General features: G+C 36.1%; 1 protein-coding gene across 1 annotated transcript in view; it reads right to left on the bottom strand.

Moving 5' to 3' along the window:
* The window catches only part of LRRC9 (leucine rich repeat containing 9), a 117,965-nt gene that overhangs the window by 83 nt on the left and 99,136 nt on the right, over window positions 1-18,746 (bottom strand). The window contains exons 27-31 of the mRNA XM_052647183.1: window positions 15,066-15,283; window positions 12,863-12,931; window positions 8,071-8,211; window positions 3,178-3,322; window positions 1,046-1,214 (exon numbers count right to left, since the gene is read on the bottom strand). Of these exons, the coding sequence (XP_052503143.1) occupies window positions 1,046-1,214; window positions 3,178-3,322; window positions 8,071-8,211; window positions 12,863-12,931; window positions 15,066-15,283 (742 nt within the window). The remainder of the gene's footprint in view (window positions 1-1,045; window positions 1,215-3,177; window positions 3,323-8,070; window positions 8,212-12,862; window positions 12,932-15,065; window positions 15,284-18,746) is intronic.

Genomic DNA, 18,746 nt, shown 5'->3' with positions numbered 1-18,746 from the left:
TTCTTAATGGATCAGCTAACTTAAGGTAATTCTGAAGTAAATAATTTTTGTATTTTATATGTGTACAATTACAAAAAGACACCACAAGAGAGAAAAAATATGTTTTTGACTAACTGTAAGGTTATCGTGGGGATAACCCATTGATATAAAAATATGATATCAACATAAAGTGAAGTGCAAGTCGCTGTCATGTCCAACTCTTTGCAACCCCATGGACTGTGGCCTGCCAGGCTCCTCTGTACATGGAATTCTTCAGGCCAGAATACTGGAGTGAATTGCCATTCCCTTCTCCAGGGGATCTTCCCAACCAGGAATTGAACTGGGGACTCCTGCACTGCAGATTATCAGCTGAGCTACCAGGGAAGCCCGTGATATCCACATAGTATACTCAGTAAATATACACTTAGTGGGACATGCCTGATTATAGCAGGGAAGTCAGTACAGCAAGAGCCAGGCTTAATAGGTGTTCCAGAGATTGGCTACAAAGAAGCTAGAGGGCAAATATTAACTGGAAATCTGGGTGGATAGGTTTTGAGCAGCAGAGTGAAATCTTAATAAGAATATCAGGTTCTTAGGCCTTCAGCTGGCCTCTAAGGACTAGGATCCTAACTGGAGGAGCGGCAAGTGGGAATTACAAGAAGTCTGAAGAATTTACATAATTCTCAGCCTTTGTGATTTCAGATTTGAATTTATCTGTTGTTCAAAATATAAGTGAACTGCTTTGCATATTCAGTAAGTAGAAATGACTTGGGAGATAATACCATTAAAAGTGGTTCCCGTAGTTGTTTCAATGGTCCCTCACATAAGTACAAGGCGAGCACTATTCTACCTTGAAAGCCATTTCTGTTTGAATTATGATGTATATGCTGGATTTTGAGAAAGATTCGGTGAATGTGAGAGAATAAGCCTTATGCTGACAGTCTTCCCCCAGCTCACAGAGTAAATACATAATAGTATATAACAATATTTCCTATTTCTATACATGATTAGCAAATTTGGGAGGTTTTATGATGAGAAGTGATGTTAAAACACAGAATAGCTTTACCTTCCCTCGTCCTGGTTGCTCTGGTACATCTGTGCACTTGGAGATGCCATATTCTGATGCGATAAAAGAGATGGAGAGAGATTTATCCCTCTGAGTTGCCGAAAAGCTATTTCTGCATGGATGCTCCGAGGATTATTTGTTAGAATCCCTGCATTCTTGGTTTTTTTGTCTGCAATTAGGAATTATGAAACAATGAAAGGCATTAATAAAATAAATTAATAAGCTATGGTTGTCCTTCAGTTGACTGTATGCCATACACATTTCACAGCATGAATTAAAAATTTTAAATAAAAGTTAAAATTGGAATATATTTCTAGTACTTAAATGCGGTTTAAAATTTTCTGAGTTAGTGAATCAATTTGATACTTTCTTGGTAATTTTAAAAAATATAAATATCCAGAGCTGTGTGCTGTAAATAAATATATGGATAAAGTGACCATACTTCTCAAGCAAAAATTGGGGTAATATACTCAGAAAATAGGAAAAAAATAGGACTTTTCCAGAAAATCCTAAAAAGTAGTTGCACAATGAATCTTAAAGATACCTCAGGAAAAAATTATGGAAATGAATCCAGGGTTGAACTAATCCCCAACCTCCCCCCTGCAAAAGAAGATATTGAAGACATTCCTGAGGATGCTAGTGATGAAACTGTACTCTTAAGGAGGCTAATAACAATTTGTTATATCCAGTTTTACTGATAGTTATGTCTTCTGGACAAAAGCATTAAAATTCTCACTATGATTAAATCTTAAAGCTATAAGGAAGTAGAAGTATAAAGAATAAGTTAAAAAATAACATCTTAGACTAAATTATATTGGATTTTTAAAAATCGAATTTCTTTTAAGAATAACTCCATAGAGAGATCTACTATTCTTAGTAGGTTTTTAGATCATTTTATCATTATTGTGATACTCAGTTTTAGAATTTTATTGTCTAACAGTAGTCTGAGGCAAAGAGGGATGTTAAAAAGAATGGAAGAGGTGAGCCCTCAGGGACTGCAGCACACCAAGTCTCCCTGTGCCTCCTTATCTCCGGGAGTTTCCCCAAGTTCATGTCCATTGAGTCGGTGATGCTATTTAACCATCTCATCCTCTGCTGACCTCTTCTCCTTTTGCCTTCAGTCTTTCCCAGCATGAGGGTCTTTTCCAATGAGTCAGCTCTTTGCAATCAGGTGGCCAAAGTATTGGAGCTTCAGCTTCACCATCAGTCCTTCCAATGAGTATTCAGGGTTGATTTCCTTTAGGAATGACTGGTTTGATCTCCTTGCAGTCCAAGGGACTCTCAAGAGTCTTCTCCAACATCATAGTTTGAAAGCATCACTTCTTCAGTGCTCAGCCTCCTTTATGGTCCAACTCTCATGTCCATACATGACTACTGTAAAGACCATAGCTTTAACTATACAGACCTTTGTTGGCAAAGTGATATCTCTGCTTTTTAATACACTATCTAGTTTTGTCATAGCATTCCTTCCAAGAAGCAAGATCTTCTAGCTACCCCCAATTTCATAAAAATGATAGCCAGCCAACATCTGGAATTAGGGAAAAGGCTTCATCTAGGCCTGAATGCAAATGTAATAATAGAATGAACCATTTCCATGCCTTGACCTTTTAATATACTCCCTTCCTTTACAGAGCTACCTCTTGAAACACTTCCCTACTACTAGCTTCATGAATATATAAAATAATATTGTGGTTTCAAGGATGAAGTTTGACCTTCTCTTTGTAAGACACACTTTAAGCACCAAGAGTCTGTTATTATGAATATTTTTAAACCTCTACTTTTAGCAGAATGCACTATAGGTTTTAGTAGTCATTTGCTCTGAAATACACAAAATAGAATAAAAGCTTTGAAAGGAAATCCCAAGAAAAATCCAGTAAGTATCACAAAGTTCAAATTGCAAGCAAATCTTTAACTACAACATATTAGTAGTTGAGTAGAACCAAAAAATACTATAGATTCTTTGAAATCAGAATGATCACATGAAACTTGAACACAAATTCACTTGTAGGAAGTGTAAATCTGTAAATTCAAAATATACAATTTTAAGTAGTATTAGAAATCAAAGTGAGATTTTTGTATCAAATGCAGTATTTTTTTTTTTTTTTACATTCATTCAGAAACTCTCAAAATACCTTCAACTTCAGGAGTTAAAGTGAAGTCAGATCCCAAGTAATGGCTAAATCCACCAGGCAGAATTACATTTGTTATCTTTATGGGAGGAGCTTTCAGTTGGCTAAACGATGCACCATCCACAGGAGAGCTGGTAACAGGAATAAACTACATGATAAAAATAAAAGTTAAGAACACCTTGCCTCTAAAACTCAGATCAATAGGCTTAGCCTTACCACAAGCCCCATTTGAAATTCAACTTAAAATTTTTTAGGTCAGAAATTGAATGGTTGCCTAAACTCAGAGTTGGTAGAGAGGCAAAAAAGGTGAAACAGACAGACTTTGAGGTCCTTAACCCCCCATCAGAACCTTATTATTTTTTTCAGACTGCACTGTACACATCACTACAATTTAATGTGATGGGCGCCTCCCCATTCCAAAGGGTCCTAACGTGGTAAGTGTAAAATTAGAAAAATGAGAATTAAGCCTTTCCTCTTTTGTAGTATCTTTTTTTCTGAACAGGAGTTTCTGGATGGTAAGAGTTGTATCTTCTACATCTTTGTGCTCCTCACACTATCTCTTCAATTGTCTTGCAGTTAATTAGTTTTTCAAAAACAATTAAATAAAGTGGGGACTAAGAAAAGCATTTGGCCTCCCAGGCGGTGCAGTGGTAAAGAACCTGCCTGTCAATGCAAGAGACATAAGATGTGTGGGTTCGATCCCTGAGTTGGTAAGATCCCCTGGAGGAGGGCATGGCAACCCACTAGGAATCTTGTCTGAAGAATCCCATGGACCTAGAGGAGCCTGGTGGGCTATAGTCCGTGGGGTTGAAAAGAGTCGGACACGAATGAAACGACTTAATACAAGAAAAGCATCTTACAACAATCACTTTTAGTGAGTGCACTAACCCTCTAAACAGTGTTTACATTTTATGTTAATTGAGAATTAAAGTGAAAGTGAAAGTGTTAGCTGTTCAGTACAACTCTGCGACCCCATGGACTATAGCCCACCAGCCTCCTCTGTACACAGGATTTCCGAATTAAGAGGTTTGTAAAAGAGCTTCAGGAATCAACAAATGGAAGAGAGGGGTATTATAAACTGGACACTATTGGTTTCCCTAGAAATGTATGCCTACTATGTCTTTAGTAAGACTTACCTTGTTTATACTTTAAAAAATATGAATTCTGAATATATGATTCAATTTATTTAGAGATATAGGCTTATGCATTTGTGTAAAATTATACATTTCCCTCATATTTCAGTGAAAGTGAAAAGTGAAATTGAAGTTGCTCAGTCGTGTCCGACTCTTTGCCGCCCCATAGACTGTAGCCTACCTGGCTCCTCTGTCCATGGGATTTTCCAGGCAATAGTACTGGAGTGGATTGCCATTTCCTTCTCCAGGGGATCTTCCCAACCCAGGGCTCGAACCCAGGTCTCCTGCATTGCAGACAGACGCTTTACCATCTGAGCCACCATATTTCAGTAAATGTAACCAAAATGCAGCTTTGTAATGAGCACTAAGATATCAAGCCTTTTAGTAAAGCAGATCCCAAATTCCCTAACTAATTCTCTCATTGGAGTTTCTTCCCATCACTAATCTAGAAAGCAGTCAAATTTCTTCTGAAACCAAAGCACCAAAATGTTATGGTTTAAAGGGCAACTTTACATTTTATTTATTCCCTCTTTATTTGCTGTTAAAAAAAAGAACAGCAGCAACTAAAACAAAGGAAAATACATTAGAATGAGCTGATAAACTTGAAAAGTATTTTATTCTTGTGTCTTCTGAACAGCTAAATGAAATAATAACTCAATTTTGTTCTGGATAGGAAAATAAAAATTATTATTGCATCTTAAAAAATAGATTTATCTGAAATAAAGACTTCAAATGCTTTATTTTACTAATCATATATAAATGAATATTAAAAAACCTAACTTTTAAATAAAAAATATATATAGGATAAATGGAAAGATATTTTTTCCATTCTTACATATGGCACTAATTCAAATAGCAAGAATAGGTATCTAGAATCACTGAAAACAAATCATAGTATGCTGCTGCTGCTAAGTCGCTTCAGTTGTGTCCGAATCTGTGCGACCCCATAGATGGCAGCCCACCAGGCTCCCCCGTCCCTGGGACTCTCCAGGCAAGAACACTGGAGTGGGGTGCCATTGCCTTCTTCAATGCATGAAAGTGCAAAGTGAAAGTGAAGTCACTTAGTCATGTCTGACCCTCAGTGACCCCATGGACTGCAGCATTCCAGGCTCCTCCATCCATGGGATTTTCCAGGCAAGAGTACTGGAGTGGGGTGCCACTGCCTTCTCCAAAATCATAGTATATACTGGGGGAAATGTTAGTTCACTATATGATAAATAGAAAAGAAGCAAACAAGAAAAACTTTTAGTGAAATACACATCCATCAATGACTAAAATTTGAGTTTATGTCTTTTTTTGCTATATTAAACCAATTACAAATATATATATGAAAACTGATATCTTTGAAGCTGCTCTGAGTGATTTCTTCATAAGGAATTTAGTATTTAGGAAGTTATATGGAATTTTTTAAATGTAGCCAGCATTACCTTAAAATAGAATTTATAAAATTTAATGTTACAATTCGTATAGATCTCTCACTAGAGGCCTCACATAAGTGGTATGGTAGATAGCATAATGCTACCTCCACCAAGATGTCCACATCCCAATCTCCAAAACTTGTGAATGCTTTTTGTGGTATAATGGACTGTACAGATATAATTAAATTAAGATTTTGAGATGGGGAGATTATGCCGTATTAACTAGGTAGGCCCATTACAATCACAAACATCCTTATAACAATGGAGAGAAGATGTTATGATGGAAGCTGAGGCCAAAGTTATGCTATTTGTTGAAAGAGGGCCACGAGCCAAGGGATGCAGATAGCCTCTAGAAGGCTGAAAGGCAAAGACCAAATTCTCTTGAGCTTCCAGAAGATATTGCAGCCCTGCCAATACTCGTGCTTTTAGCTCTACAGGACTAATTTTTGGACTTAGAACCTCTAGAATTTTAAGGTAATAAATTTGTGTTGTCTGAAGATACTAAAATTGAGGTAATTTGTTATAACAGGAAACGAAAGTTTTGTTTAGTTTTTCACTTCTGGAAGCAAGAAGTGACTTGCTTATGGAATATAAAAGAAAGGGAAAGGAAGCTTAAATCTTTGGACTAAATTTTCTTTGTTCTCTTTTTAAAGATTAGAAACTGTGACAATAATTTTGGTAGATGACATTTAGATGGTGCTCTCAATTGTATCATATAGATTAGTAGCTAACACTGTTTTTCACAAAGCATACTTCATAGAAAAACTTTTGTAGATATAACCTGTATATGAACCAATTTCCTTTGCCTAATATAGATAATCTTTATTAACATTGTACAACTGTAAGTTTCACAGGTCTCTACAGTTATTTCAATCTGTAATAGAATCCCCTTGGTTAATAAAAAAAAAGTCTAGGAAATAATAAGAATTAGATCTGTAATCTTTTTATAATCCTTTAAAAGATTTTAAAACATAAAGTACATGTGCCCACCCATCTTTGGATGAAGGGCCAAGGCCTTTTCTGTAAGGAAGTATCCTTTGACTGGTATTTTGTTTGATTGATAAAGCCACCACAATTTCCAGTTTGGTTTCATTAAAGTAACAAGAATTCAACAACATATGGAGAAAATCTGAATACAAGAAACTGCCTAGATTTTTAAAAATTTCCCCACATATTTTATCTGACTTGTTATAATTCTCTCCCTTATTTTGCAGGGTTTTTTTTCTCTCCCAACCTAATTTGATATTATTTGTGTATGTGTATAGTTCATCTTTATCCAGATTCTGCAGAGGATCTCATTTGGTTTTCAAAGAAACATGGAAATAATAATTTAAAATTTGTACTTGTATATCTATTTATTTAAAATAAAAGATTGGCATAAGTTTTGAAAAAACATAGCCAACTTTTAATAAATCTGATTCTGTTGCTGAAGGCATAGTTAGTTAGAGAGGAGCCTACTAGTATTAAGTGCTAGGAATTGGTTAGTTTGTTTTATAGAGGGAATGGAGAGTATGGGGTAAGCCAGTGAGATAAGTGAAAGCATCTACAGTAGTCTTATCTCTTTCCTCTTCAATTAACTTTTAAAAGTAATCTTTGTTCACTGACTACTGCCCTTGCTCTCTGGCTTTCACTTACATTAGAGGTTTACTTACATTTCATTGCCCCACCCTAGTCCAGGTCTTCATAATTTCTCTCTTGGATTATCCTAAAAACCTCTTAGTTGATTTCTCTGCCTCTAGGCTCTTCTTCCTTAAACTTTGCAAAGGCACAGCTCTAATAATATTACTTCTTTGCTCAAAAACCTTAGCTTTTCTGTGTTAAATTTAGTCTTTTAAAGATGGCTATGAAAAATCCTGGTGGTCAATGATAGAATTGCCAAATGATATGCTTCTGTGGCTTCTTTCCTCTCTAACCTCTTCCCTATCAAAAGTCAGATATCCTACTAGGGTTCATGGGCAAAAGGCCCATGAACAATAAAACTTTTTCCATTTAGGAGATAGAAAGGGAAAGAGTTTTATTGTTAGTCACAGTTTATAAGAATGCTTTGTTATAGTTTCTTAACTTCTAGCAGCACCTGACATATGGAGCAAGAGGCACACAGTTTTAAATAACTCGCTCTACATTAAAGTATGTTTTTAGAATAAGGAGCTTTCCTAGTTTCTATGTGTGTGTATGTGTTCTATTCACCAGATCAAGCTGCTTTTGATAATAATCATTAAATACATGCTAAAATAGTCTACGGAAGCATCATACACTAGATTTAAACTTTAAGTAAAAATCATGACATAATGTTCATCTACTACTAATTTATATATTTTAAAAGGAAAAGTGTAAATAATTATTACCGAATTTTTCTTTGCTTGTAGTTCAGAGAAGTGAAATTCAGCTTTTGCCCTATCATCTGAATTCACAGGAATTCCATCTAACATCTGTAAGTTAGGCAGTCGAAATATAAGCACGTGGCGATGTAGCATTTTTCTACAAATCTGAATAAAGTTAAAAAATAACAATTCATTCCTTAAAAAAGCTCTTTATTTCAAAGATTAACCTTTATAGAGAAGGATATTTAGCATAGACAGCAAAGATGACAGGTAACAGCTAATATATAGTATTAAATGATACAGACTCCCTTTTTAGAAATTTCTCAATTTTCTGTTATGCTAGAAGATAAGAGCTTTTTTTTTTTTTTTTTTAAACCAAAGCTACCATGTGCAGGTTTAGTTTCTTTGAAGAGTATATGATATTGTTCATTAACTACAGGCAACCCCAACTCATGAATAGGATTATATTATACAAGTTTACTTATAAGTAATTAGTTTGAAACTTACAATTTCCCATAGGTACTATTCAATTTAATTCAATGCATATCTGTTGAACTGTATGAATCATCACTTCATAGTGTTAACCTACTCTAAAATTACTTGCATATATGCATGAGAAAGTGTGTAAAAGAGTTAACATAGTTGGTTTGAGGCTGTTAACTTTAGAAGGATCTGTGTGCAAGGGTAAGTTTTAACAAGTGTTTGGTACTTGGATTTTGGAAGATTTCCCACCATTCCTTAAGTGATAAAGGTAATTCATTATGCCTACACTACTTTTACAAACAGTAGGATTCTTGTTCAACCTGCTTTCCTTCTGAGGTCCTGGAATTTTTGTATGTGATAGGCAGAGGGTAACTATGTGACAAGCCTCCAAAAAAATCCTTGAAATCCATTAAATCTAATGGGATTTCTTGGTCAGAAAATAACATATTTGTTACCGGGTGAGGAGTGTACACTGTGACTTCCTCGTGTGAGGAAAAAAGCATAAGGAACCTTGCACATGGATTCCTTGACTCTGCTTATGTTTTTTTTCCTTCATCACCTGGCTTTGTATCCTCATTATGTCACAGTAATAAACCTTTAGCCATGAGTACAACTATATGCTAAGTCCTATGACTTTTAGCAAATCTAGCAAATCTCTGAATATGGATATGATCTGGGGGACTGACAACACAGAAGATGTATGCGGCACTGTTTGTGATTGAAAGGAAGGAAGAAAGAAACATTATGAAAAGGGAATAAATAATCTATTTTTTTAATGTAGTAGATACATATATATTAATGAAGAGTGATGTCTAAGTCATAAACTGAGTTTAAAAAATAACCACATTCTAGGCCACAAAGCAAGTTTCATAAAACCAAAGAATGTATAAACTGTCTCTTCTGATTAAAATATAGCAACACTAGAAATAAATGACAAAGAGATAACTAAAAATATATAATAGGTTTGAAATTATCATACTTCAATAATTCACAGTTAAAAAAGAAATCTTTTGTAAAGTAGATTCTAAGAAATTACAGGAAAAACACTACATATCAAAACTTTTAGGCTGTTGCTAAAGCAGTATTTTGTATCCTAAAATTTATTAATTTAGAAGAAATATTAAAAGTTAATGAGTAGGCATTCTACTACTTCAGATTTTTTTAAAAAAGTAATTCCAAGAAACTAAAGATAGAGTGTAGAAATTAATGAACTAAAAAGAGAAAAATTATACTTAGTAAAGCCAAAATATGGTTATTTGAAGAGATTAGTATGATAGTAAGACTCATCAAATATAAGAGAGAGAAACCAAAAAAAAAATTTAGCTATAAAATAGGTGACAAAACACAGATATAATCAAGATTTTAAAAATTTATGAAAGTATTATGATGGAAGTACATCTAAAGTTAGATAAAAGGACAATTTTATTGAAAAATTTAAGTTCTCAATATTGAACTTAGTATCTGTTCTTAGTGGAGAAGGAAATGGCAACCCACTCCAGTATTCTTGTCTAGAGAATCCTGTTGACAGAGGGGCCTGGTGGGCTGCTGTCCATAGGGTCACACAGAGTCGGACATGACTGCAGCGACTTAGCATGCATGCATGCATTGGAGAAGGAAATGGAAAGCCACTCCAGTATTCTTACCTAGAGAATCCCAGGGACAGAGTAGCTTGGTGGGCTGCTGTCTATCGGGTTGCACAGAGTCGGACACGACTGAAGTGACTTAGCAGCAGCAGCAGTGTATGTTCTTAAGTATATTGTAGTATATGTTCTTATCAGTTTAATAGAAAATGACTAGATATATATCCAATTCAGTTAAGTCTCTCAGTCATGTCAGAGAATTTCAAGTTGTTGAAAGTCTAACTTCAAAAAAAATTAAGTTCAGATGGTTTTAGAGATAAGATCTAATTATCCTTCAAGGAACACACAAGTCTTCTTTTATATAAATTAATTCACAGACTAGAAAAAAAGAGGAAGTGGAAGTGAAAGTCATTCAGTCATGTCCGACTCTTTGCGACCCCATGGCCTACATAGTCCATGGAATTCTCCAGGCCAGAATACTGAAGTGGGTAGCCAGTTCCCTTCTCCAAGGGATCTTCCCAACCCAGGGATCAAAACAAGGTCTCCTGCATTACAGGCAGATTCTTTACTAGCCAAGCCACCATGGTAGCCCAAGAATACTGGAGTGGGTAGCCTATCCCTTCTCCAGGGGATTTTCCCAACCCAGCAATCGACCCAGGGTCTCCTACATTGCAGGCAGATTCTTTACCAACTGAGCTACCAGGGAAGTTCAACATGTCTCTGTGGAAGTAGAGATAAGTAAAATTATTATGATTTTGTTCTCTTATGCTATTCTTTTCAAGTTGATCAATGCTGTTTTGCCTCATAAAATTAATTGGAGAGGTCTCTCTAGCTCAGCTGGTAAAGAATCTGCCTGGAATGGCAGGAGACCCCAGTTTGATTCCTGGGTCAGGAAGATTCCCCTGGAGAAGGGATAGGCTACCCACTCCAGTATTCTTGGACTTCCCTGGTGGCTCAGCTGGTAAAGAATCTGCCTGCAATGTGGGAGACCTGGGTTCAATCCCTAGGTTGGGAAGATCCCCTGGAGAAGGGAAAGGCTACCCATTCCAGTATTCTGGCCTGGAGAATTCCATGGACTGTATAGTCCCTGGGGTCACAAATATGTTACATGAAATTTTAACAACTTGAATCCAGTAAAGTATAAAAGATGACCAAGTAATATTCATCCCAGGAATTTAAGGATGGTTTAGCACTATATTCTATTAATTTAATTTGTATATTAACAGATTAAAGATAAATACTATATTACCAATTAGTTAAAATCCAGTGTCCATTCCTCATAAGAACAAGTAGCAAACTGGAATTAGAAAGGGACTGCCTTAAAATGCTGAAGGTTATCTACCCATGACCTACAGCAAACATCATATTTAATAGTGACAATTTAGAAGTATTCTTTGAAGTCAGTAACTATGAGTGTGTTTATTCAATACTGTACTAGACATCCTAGTCAGTACACTGAGAGATGTAAAGGAAATAAAACCATATGGATTGGAAAGAAAGATTAGAGTCATTGTTTGCAAATATTATGATTGTCTCCAGAGAAAATCCAACAAAATTTACAATCCATTAGAATTTAAGAGAGAGTTCCGAAGCTATTTGGATAAAGAGTAATATGCAAAAAATCAGAATTTCTATACTCTAGCAGCAAACAACTAGAAAAATATAAAAAAGATATTGTTTAAAACAGCTATTAAAATAACAGAAATGAAAAAAAACTAAAACAGGAGGATGATTAAACCAAAGATGACGAAAACTTTTAGGAGAAAATCACAGACTTTTATTGAAGGACATAAAATAAACACAGGGATATTTATGTTTGTGAATGAGAAGGATGAAAGCTAAAAATATTGGGGGAGACTGCTTACTGTGTTTCTTTCTTGGCGGAAGTAACTCTATGATGTGGCACTACTGGCTCAGTCCCTTCACTCCTCTACTTGGGGAAGCAGTGACTTAACTGATAAATCTGGGAAGATTAAACTGGTCATGTTTAGTTCCTGTCTTTTCTCTTCAGAAATTGCTTATTGCTTTTACTCCTGCAGGAGAAGGTATATATCCTTCCATCTGAGTCATCAGGATTAATTCTGGCAACTGTTGGCAGGACCATCTAGCTTTGTCAAAATTCTAAACTAAGCAAAACATTCTCACTTCTCTGTCCGCCACTCATATTCCTCAATTTGTTCAAATGTTAGGTGAGTAAGTGTAGTTGCCTATTTTATCCCTTCAAAGACTCCAACAGTAAAAGTGGCAAATTTTCCGCAAAATTAATTTATAAATACAATGTGATTCCAATTTCCAATTAAATTATCAACAAGATTCTCATATAACTTGAGAAGCTGTTTCCTGAAACTCACATGAAGCGTAAAGGGCCAAGGATAGCTAAGACAGTGAAGAAAAGAGAGAAGGAGGAAGAGGGAAAATTAGAGGTTCCTACTCTACCGGATATCAAGACTTACTATAAAACTTTAGTAATTAACATAGACTGATATTGTTATAGGGACTGACAAATAGACCAATGAATACAAAGTAGAACCAAGAAATAGACCCTGTTGTATACGACAATGGCAATTTATATTGTTATCAGTTGGAAGAAGACACTAGTCAATAAATTGTACTTGTCAATAATAAACTGAGTAACTTGCATGTGGAAACAGGTAAAATTAAATATCTTATCACAGTATATAAAAATAAATTATATACAACTATAGATTACATTTTAAGTAAATTAACTGATAAATTAGAAAAATAACACTCACCGGATTGCCATAAACTGTAAGTTCTCTGAGGGAAGAGATACCATCAAGTTTTTCCAGTTCTGCCATATCCTATTAAAAATTAAGCAATAAATTATTATTTGGTTATCCAACATCTTCAAATATATGCTTATTTGAAGTTATTATATGTAGGTGTTGTATTGTAACGAGTTGAATCTTCTGAAATGAGCTTGAGTGACAATAAGCTGTATTGTTGATTAAAGATAGATCTGTTTACTATTGATTTCAAATACATGATTGGGTAAAGATGATGTGCCAACACGGAAAACAGGCCATATAGCAGCCCTTGTTAGGAAAGACCATATTTTTTTCAGAAGAGTTATGATCTGTTCTAAAACTCAGATTGTATTTGGTTAATTCCTAAGAGGACTAACCTAGATGTGTGGAAAAGGAGGTGAATCTAGTCTAAACAATTTCAAAGGTATATATCAAGCACAACATTAACCAGGAAGGAGCATGTCATGTTGAATGGACTGAATACTGACATATTTGCTGAGAATATATATGGTTGAAAAACTGTTTCTCTAGTTAAATGAGTTGCTTTTGCTACTGAATGGAACTATTTATCATTATTTAACACTGGTGAAAGTTTGCAAATACATTTTAGTTTTTGCAAAATTATTTTTTAAATGCTACTGCTGACAAAATTTAGGCAACACGATTAGCTTAAGGTGGTTGCTGCTGCTGCTGCTGTCACTTCAGTAGTGTCCAACTCTGTGTGACCCCATAGACGGCAGCCCACCAGGCTCCCCTGTCGCTGGGATTCTCCAGGCAAGAACACTGGAGTGGGGTACCATTGCCTTCTCCAATGCATGAAAGTGAAAAGTGAAAGTGAAGTCGCTCAGTCGTGTCCGACCCTCAGCCACCCCATGGACTGCAGCCTTCCAGGCTCCTCCGTCCATGGGATTTTCCAAGCAAGGGTACTGGAGCGGGGTGCCATTGCCTTCTCCGTAAGGTGGTTGCTAGTTCACAGTAATGAAACGGTTCTTGATATGCTCCTACTCTTAACTGGAATGCCAAGTGGGTTTTAGCCAATTCATTGAGTAACTATAAAAAGATTTTAGACCTATTTTGGGTCACTTGGAAGTAGAATTTGAGAAGCCACAGGAAGGCCCCAAACCATGTGTATCCTTGAAATTATTAGTAAAGCTTGATACTGGGTAAAGTCTCAGATTCATATAAGTCTGATTTGACAAATCCTTTGTGTTAGCTCAATTTTTATCACTGGAAAGAGTTCCTATAGGAAGCAATTTTCCCAATTTAGATTTCTTCTACATAAAGCTTTGAAAGAATCATTGCCAGCTTTGGCATTCATCTTCTCAGATGAATGTTGTTTGAACCTTGATATATTAATTGGATGTTATTTTCTCTGTATATATATTTCGTAGTTGCTAGGTAGAAAAGGGTACTGCTCAGGCTTTTATATCACTCCAGAAAATCTTCCTGAACTTCAGCAAGTAGAGCCACAAACGAATATTAATCATGTATCTACTAAGTACCAGGCACAATGCTATATACTAAAACAAATTTGGGCAAGAAAGACTTGGTCCCTGCCCTTGCAGGGCAGTACACAGTTCAGTTTGTCTTCAAGGTTGTCTTAGAGGTATGCGCAGAAATAACAAAATTGGTACAAGGAGGGCTAACCAATCATCAGCAAAATACTAAGAGAAATGTTAGGATTGTGTATGATTATGTGTATACCTCTTATCTGCATACTATCTCAGAAGACAGCTTGGGCAGGGCTGGTTGGGACAGTGGCCTAATGGAAATAGGCTGAATTATGATCAGGTGAAACAAAGGCAGGAAGCCTTTAGTGGGGAAAGATGGAATATTAAAGCCAAGCCAAAGTTCATTATCAGGAGTTGATTCAAATGTCAGGTAGACCAAGTACAAATGTTAAGTTTAAAGGCCCAGAGGGAGTCTGGTGTTGAGATGCACAAACAGCTCGGACCAAGAGGCAGTCAGGAACTAAAAAGATCTCTTAGAGGATATCCAGGTGGATGCATATGGCTTGGTCAGGTTTATAAGTCTAGGAGTAGGGTGAGCATTTCTGCATCCCAGAGTATTTACATGTCATATAAATGATAAGTAGCTCACTAGCAAAATATTCATTGGTGTGTTTGACAGCTTTCTGTTTAGAGGGTTTAAGTCTTAGAAATCTTATAACAAAACAAAATAATGTTACCTGGATTTTATTATATCCTAGGAAGAGTTTCTCTAGTTTTACCAAAGGTTGTAATTTGCTCAGCTCTCGTAGTCTGTTTTCCTCCAGGTGAAGTGCCAACAGAGAGCTTGGTTTGGCAAAGGCACTATCATTAAACGCTCTGATGCGGTTATGGTCCACTACCAATTCTTGAAGGACTTCTAAGTTGTCAAGTCCTTCAATTTGACTAATTTCATTTCCTGAAAAAAGGTAACTCATGATATGTCAAGTGAGCCCAAACTGAATAAATTAACTATTTTTGTTTAAATATTTTTATTAAATGATTTTTTTAAAAGTGAAGTATTAAAAGAACATGTTTCCAAGGAGAAAAACATTAATTTATAGGAAGGTAGCATCATCATCAAATAATACTAGGTGAATTTTTCCTTTATGTGTGAAAGATCAAGATATGATGTAGAAAATGTAGTGAATTGACCCAATCTGTCTCTTCAACAGTTAAGTGCTAAAATAGTTGATACTGATAAAAGTAGATGTGTAAAAGTGCTGCAAAAGATATGCTTCCTAGCTCATACAACTCAATAACAAGAAAAACAAGCAACCCAATTAAAAAATGGGCAGAAAACCTAAATAGACATTTCTCCAAAGAAGAAATACAGATGGCCAAGAGGCACATGAAAAAGATGCTCAATATCACTCATTATTACAGAAAATCCAATTCATACTACAATGAAGTGCCACCTCACACTGATCAGAATCGCCATCATGAAAAAGTCCACAAATAGCAAATTCTGTAGAGGGTGTGGAGAAAAGGAAACCCTCTATACTACTGGTGGGAATATAAATTGGTGCAGACACTGTGGAGAACAGTATAGAGATGCCTCAAAAAACTAAAAATAGAGTTGCCATATTATTCACCAACCCCACTCCTAGGAATTTATCTGGAGAAAACAATAAACCAAAAAGATACTTCCACTCCAATGTTCACTGCAGCACTATTTACAAGAGCCATTTCCATTTACAAGACACGGAAACAACGTAAATGTCCATCAACAGATGAATGGATAAAGTTGTGCATGTATACAATGGAATATTACTCAGCCATAAAAAAGAGTGAAATAATTTCATTTGCAACCACATGAATGGACCTAGAGATTATCAGGGCTAAGTGAAATAAGTCAAAAAGAGAAAGACAAATACCATATGATATCACTTATATGTGGAATCCAAAGTGAAAGTGAAAGTCACTCAGTTGTGTCCAACTCTTTGTGACCCCATGGAGTATAGAGTTCATGGAATTCTCTAGGCCAGAATACTGGAGTGGATAGTCTATCCCTTCTCCAGGGGATCTTCCCAACCCAAGAATCGAACCAGGGTCTCCTGCATTGCAGGCGGATTCTTTAACAACTGAGCTATGAGAGAAACTCTGTGGAATCTAAAACATGACACAAATGAATCTATATACAAAACAGAAATAACTTGGAGACATATAGAGAACAGACTTGTTGCTGCCAAGGGGGTAGGGGGTGGAGGAAGGATGGATTGGGAGTTTGGGACTAGCATATGCAAACTATTATATATGGAATGGATAAACAACAAGAACCTACTATACAGTATAGGAAACTATATTTAATATCCTATGCTAAACCATATTGGAAAAGAATATAAAAAAGAATATATATGCATATAAATATATGTATCTATATATATATAACTGAATCACTTTGCTGTAAACCAGAAAATAACACAACACTGCAAATCAACTATACTTAAATAAAATGAAAACCAAAAAAACAAACAAAAAAGACCAAAATGTACCAGGAAGTAGTTAAAAAAGAAAGTATTCAAATAGATATATTAATTATTTATTTAAATAAACTAATTTGTTGCATTGCTAATTATGCTGTATTATTAATAAACTAATTTGCTGTATGTTAGTTATACCTTAATCATGCTGTTAATTCCTTCTCAACATATTTTTGAACTGCAATTACATTAAAAAATTAAGAATATATTACATTTTTTAGAACCTCATTGTTTCATTACAACCTATGATTTCTCTCTATTGTAGCAATCAATAGTTGTAAGTATAAATAAGAAGAGGAACTTATATAAGAAGAGGAACCTTGAGTTGACCAAATGGTTTCATTTCTATTAGATTCTCAAATTAGGACAGGGAAAATATTATTTTTTACTCATCAGAAAACTGAGGGTCAGAGAAATTGTCTTGCTGAATGACATAAAGACAGCAACACTAGGCCTAACCTGGACCTTTTACAGTGCTGCTACTACTGTGCCATTCAGTCTTTCACCCACTATTTATCCTCCTTGTTTATCATGGGACTGAATTGTGTCTCTTCGTATTTATATGTTGAAGTCCTAATCCCTAGTCCCTCAGAATGTGACTGTATTTGGGTCTTTTAAGAGGTAACTAATGTTAAATAAATGAGGTCATTCAATTCAGTTCAGTTCAGGCGCTCAGTCATGTCCGACTCTTTGTGACCCCATGAATTACAGCACGCCAGGCCTCCCTGTCCATCACCAACTCCTGGAGTTCACTCAGACTCACATCCATCAAGTCAGTGATGCCATCCAGCCATCTCATCCTCTGTCGTCCCCTTCCCCAATCCCTACTGGCATCAGAGTCTTTTCCAATGAGTCAACTCTTCGCATGAGGTGGCCAAAGTACTGGAGTTTCAGCTTTAGCATCATTCCTTCCAATGAACCCCCAGGACTGATCTCCTTTAGAATGGACTGGTTGGATCTCCTTGCAGTCCAAGGGACTCACAAGAGTCTTCTCCAACACCACATTTCAAAAGCATCATATCTTCAGCGCTCAGCCTTCTTCACAGTCCAACTCTCCCATCCATACATGACCACAGGAAAATCCATAGCCTTGACTACACGGACCTTAATAGGCAATGTAATGTCTCTGCTTTTCAATATGCTATGCAAGTTGGTCATACTTTTCTTCCAAGGAGTAAGCGTCTTTTAATTTCATGGCTGCAATCACCATCTGCAGTGATTTTGGAGCCCAAAAACATAAAGTCTGACACTGTTTCCACTGTTTCCCCATCTATTTCCCATGAAGTGATGGGACCGGATGCCATGATCTTCGTTTTCTGAATGTTGAGCTTTAAGCCAACTTTCTCACTCTCCTCTTTCACTTTCATCAAGAGGCTTTTTAGTTCCTCTTCACTTTCTGCCATAAGGGTGGTGTCATCTGCATATCTGAGGTTATTGATATTTCTCCCGGCAGTCTTGATTCCAGCTTGTACTTCTTCCAGCCCAGCATTTCTCATGATGTACTCTGTATATAAGTTAAATAAGCAGGGTGACAATATACAACCTTGACGTATTCCTATTCCTGTTTGGAACCAGTCTGTTGTTTCATGTCCAGTTCTAACTGTTGCTTCCTGACCTGCATATAGGTTTCTCAAGAGGCAGGTTAGGTGGTCTGGTATTCCCATCTCTTTCAGAATTTTCTGCACTTATTGTGATCCACACAGTCAAAGGCTTTGGCATAGTCAATAGTGAGCACTAATTTAGTATCACTGGTGTCTATATGAAGAGGAGATTAGGACATAGAGGACAAAGGGGACAGACCATGTGAATATACAGAGTACAATTACAAGTACAGAAGAGAGGCTGCAGAAGAGACCAATCCTGCTGACATCTTAATCTTGGACTCTGGTCAAGAACTGT

Source organism: Budorcas taxicolor, chromosome 10, assembly GCF_023091745.1.
Source record: "Budorcas taxicolor isolate Tak-1 chromosome 10, Takin1.1, whole genome shotgun sequence".
In the NCBI taxonomy this organism is placed as follows: domain Eukaryota; kingdom Metazoa; phylum Chordata; class Mammalia; order Artiodactyla; family Bovidae; genus Budorcas; species Budorcas taxicolor.
The sequence above is the reverse complement of the archived record's forward strand: the minus strand, read 5'-3'. Positions and strand labels throughout refer to the sequence as shown.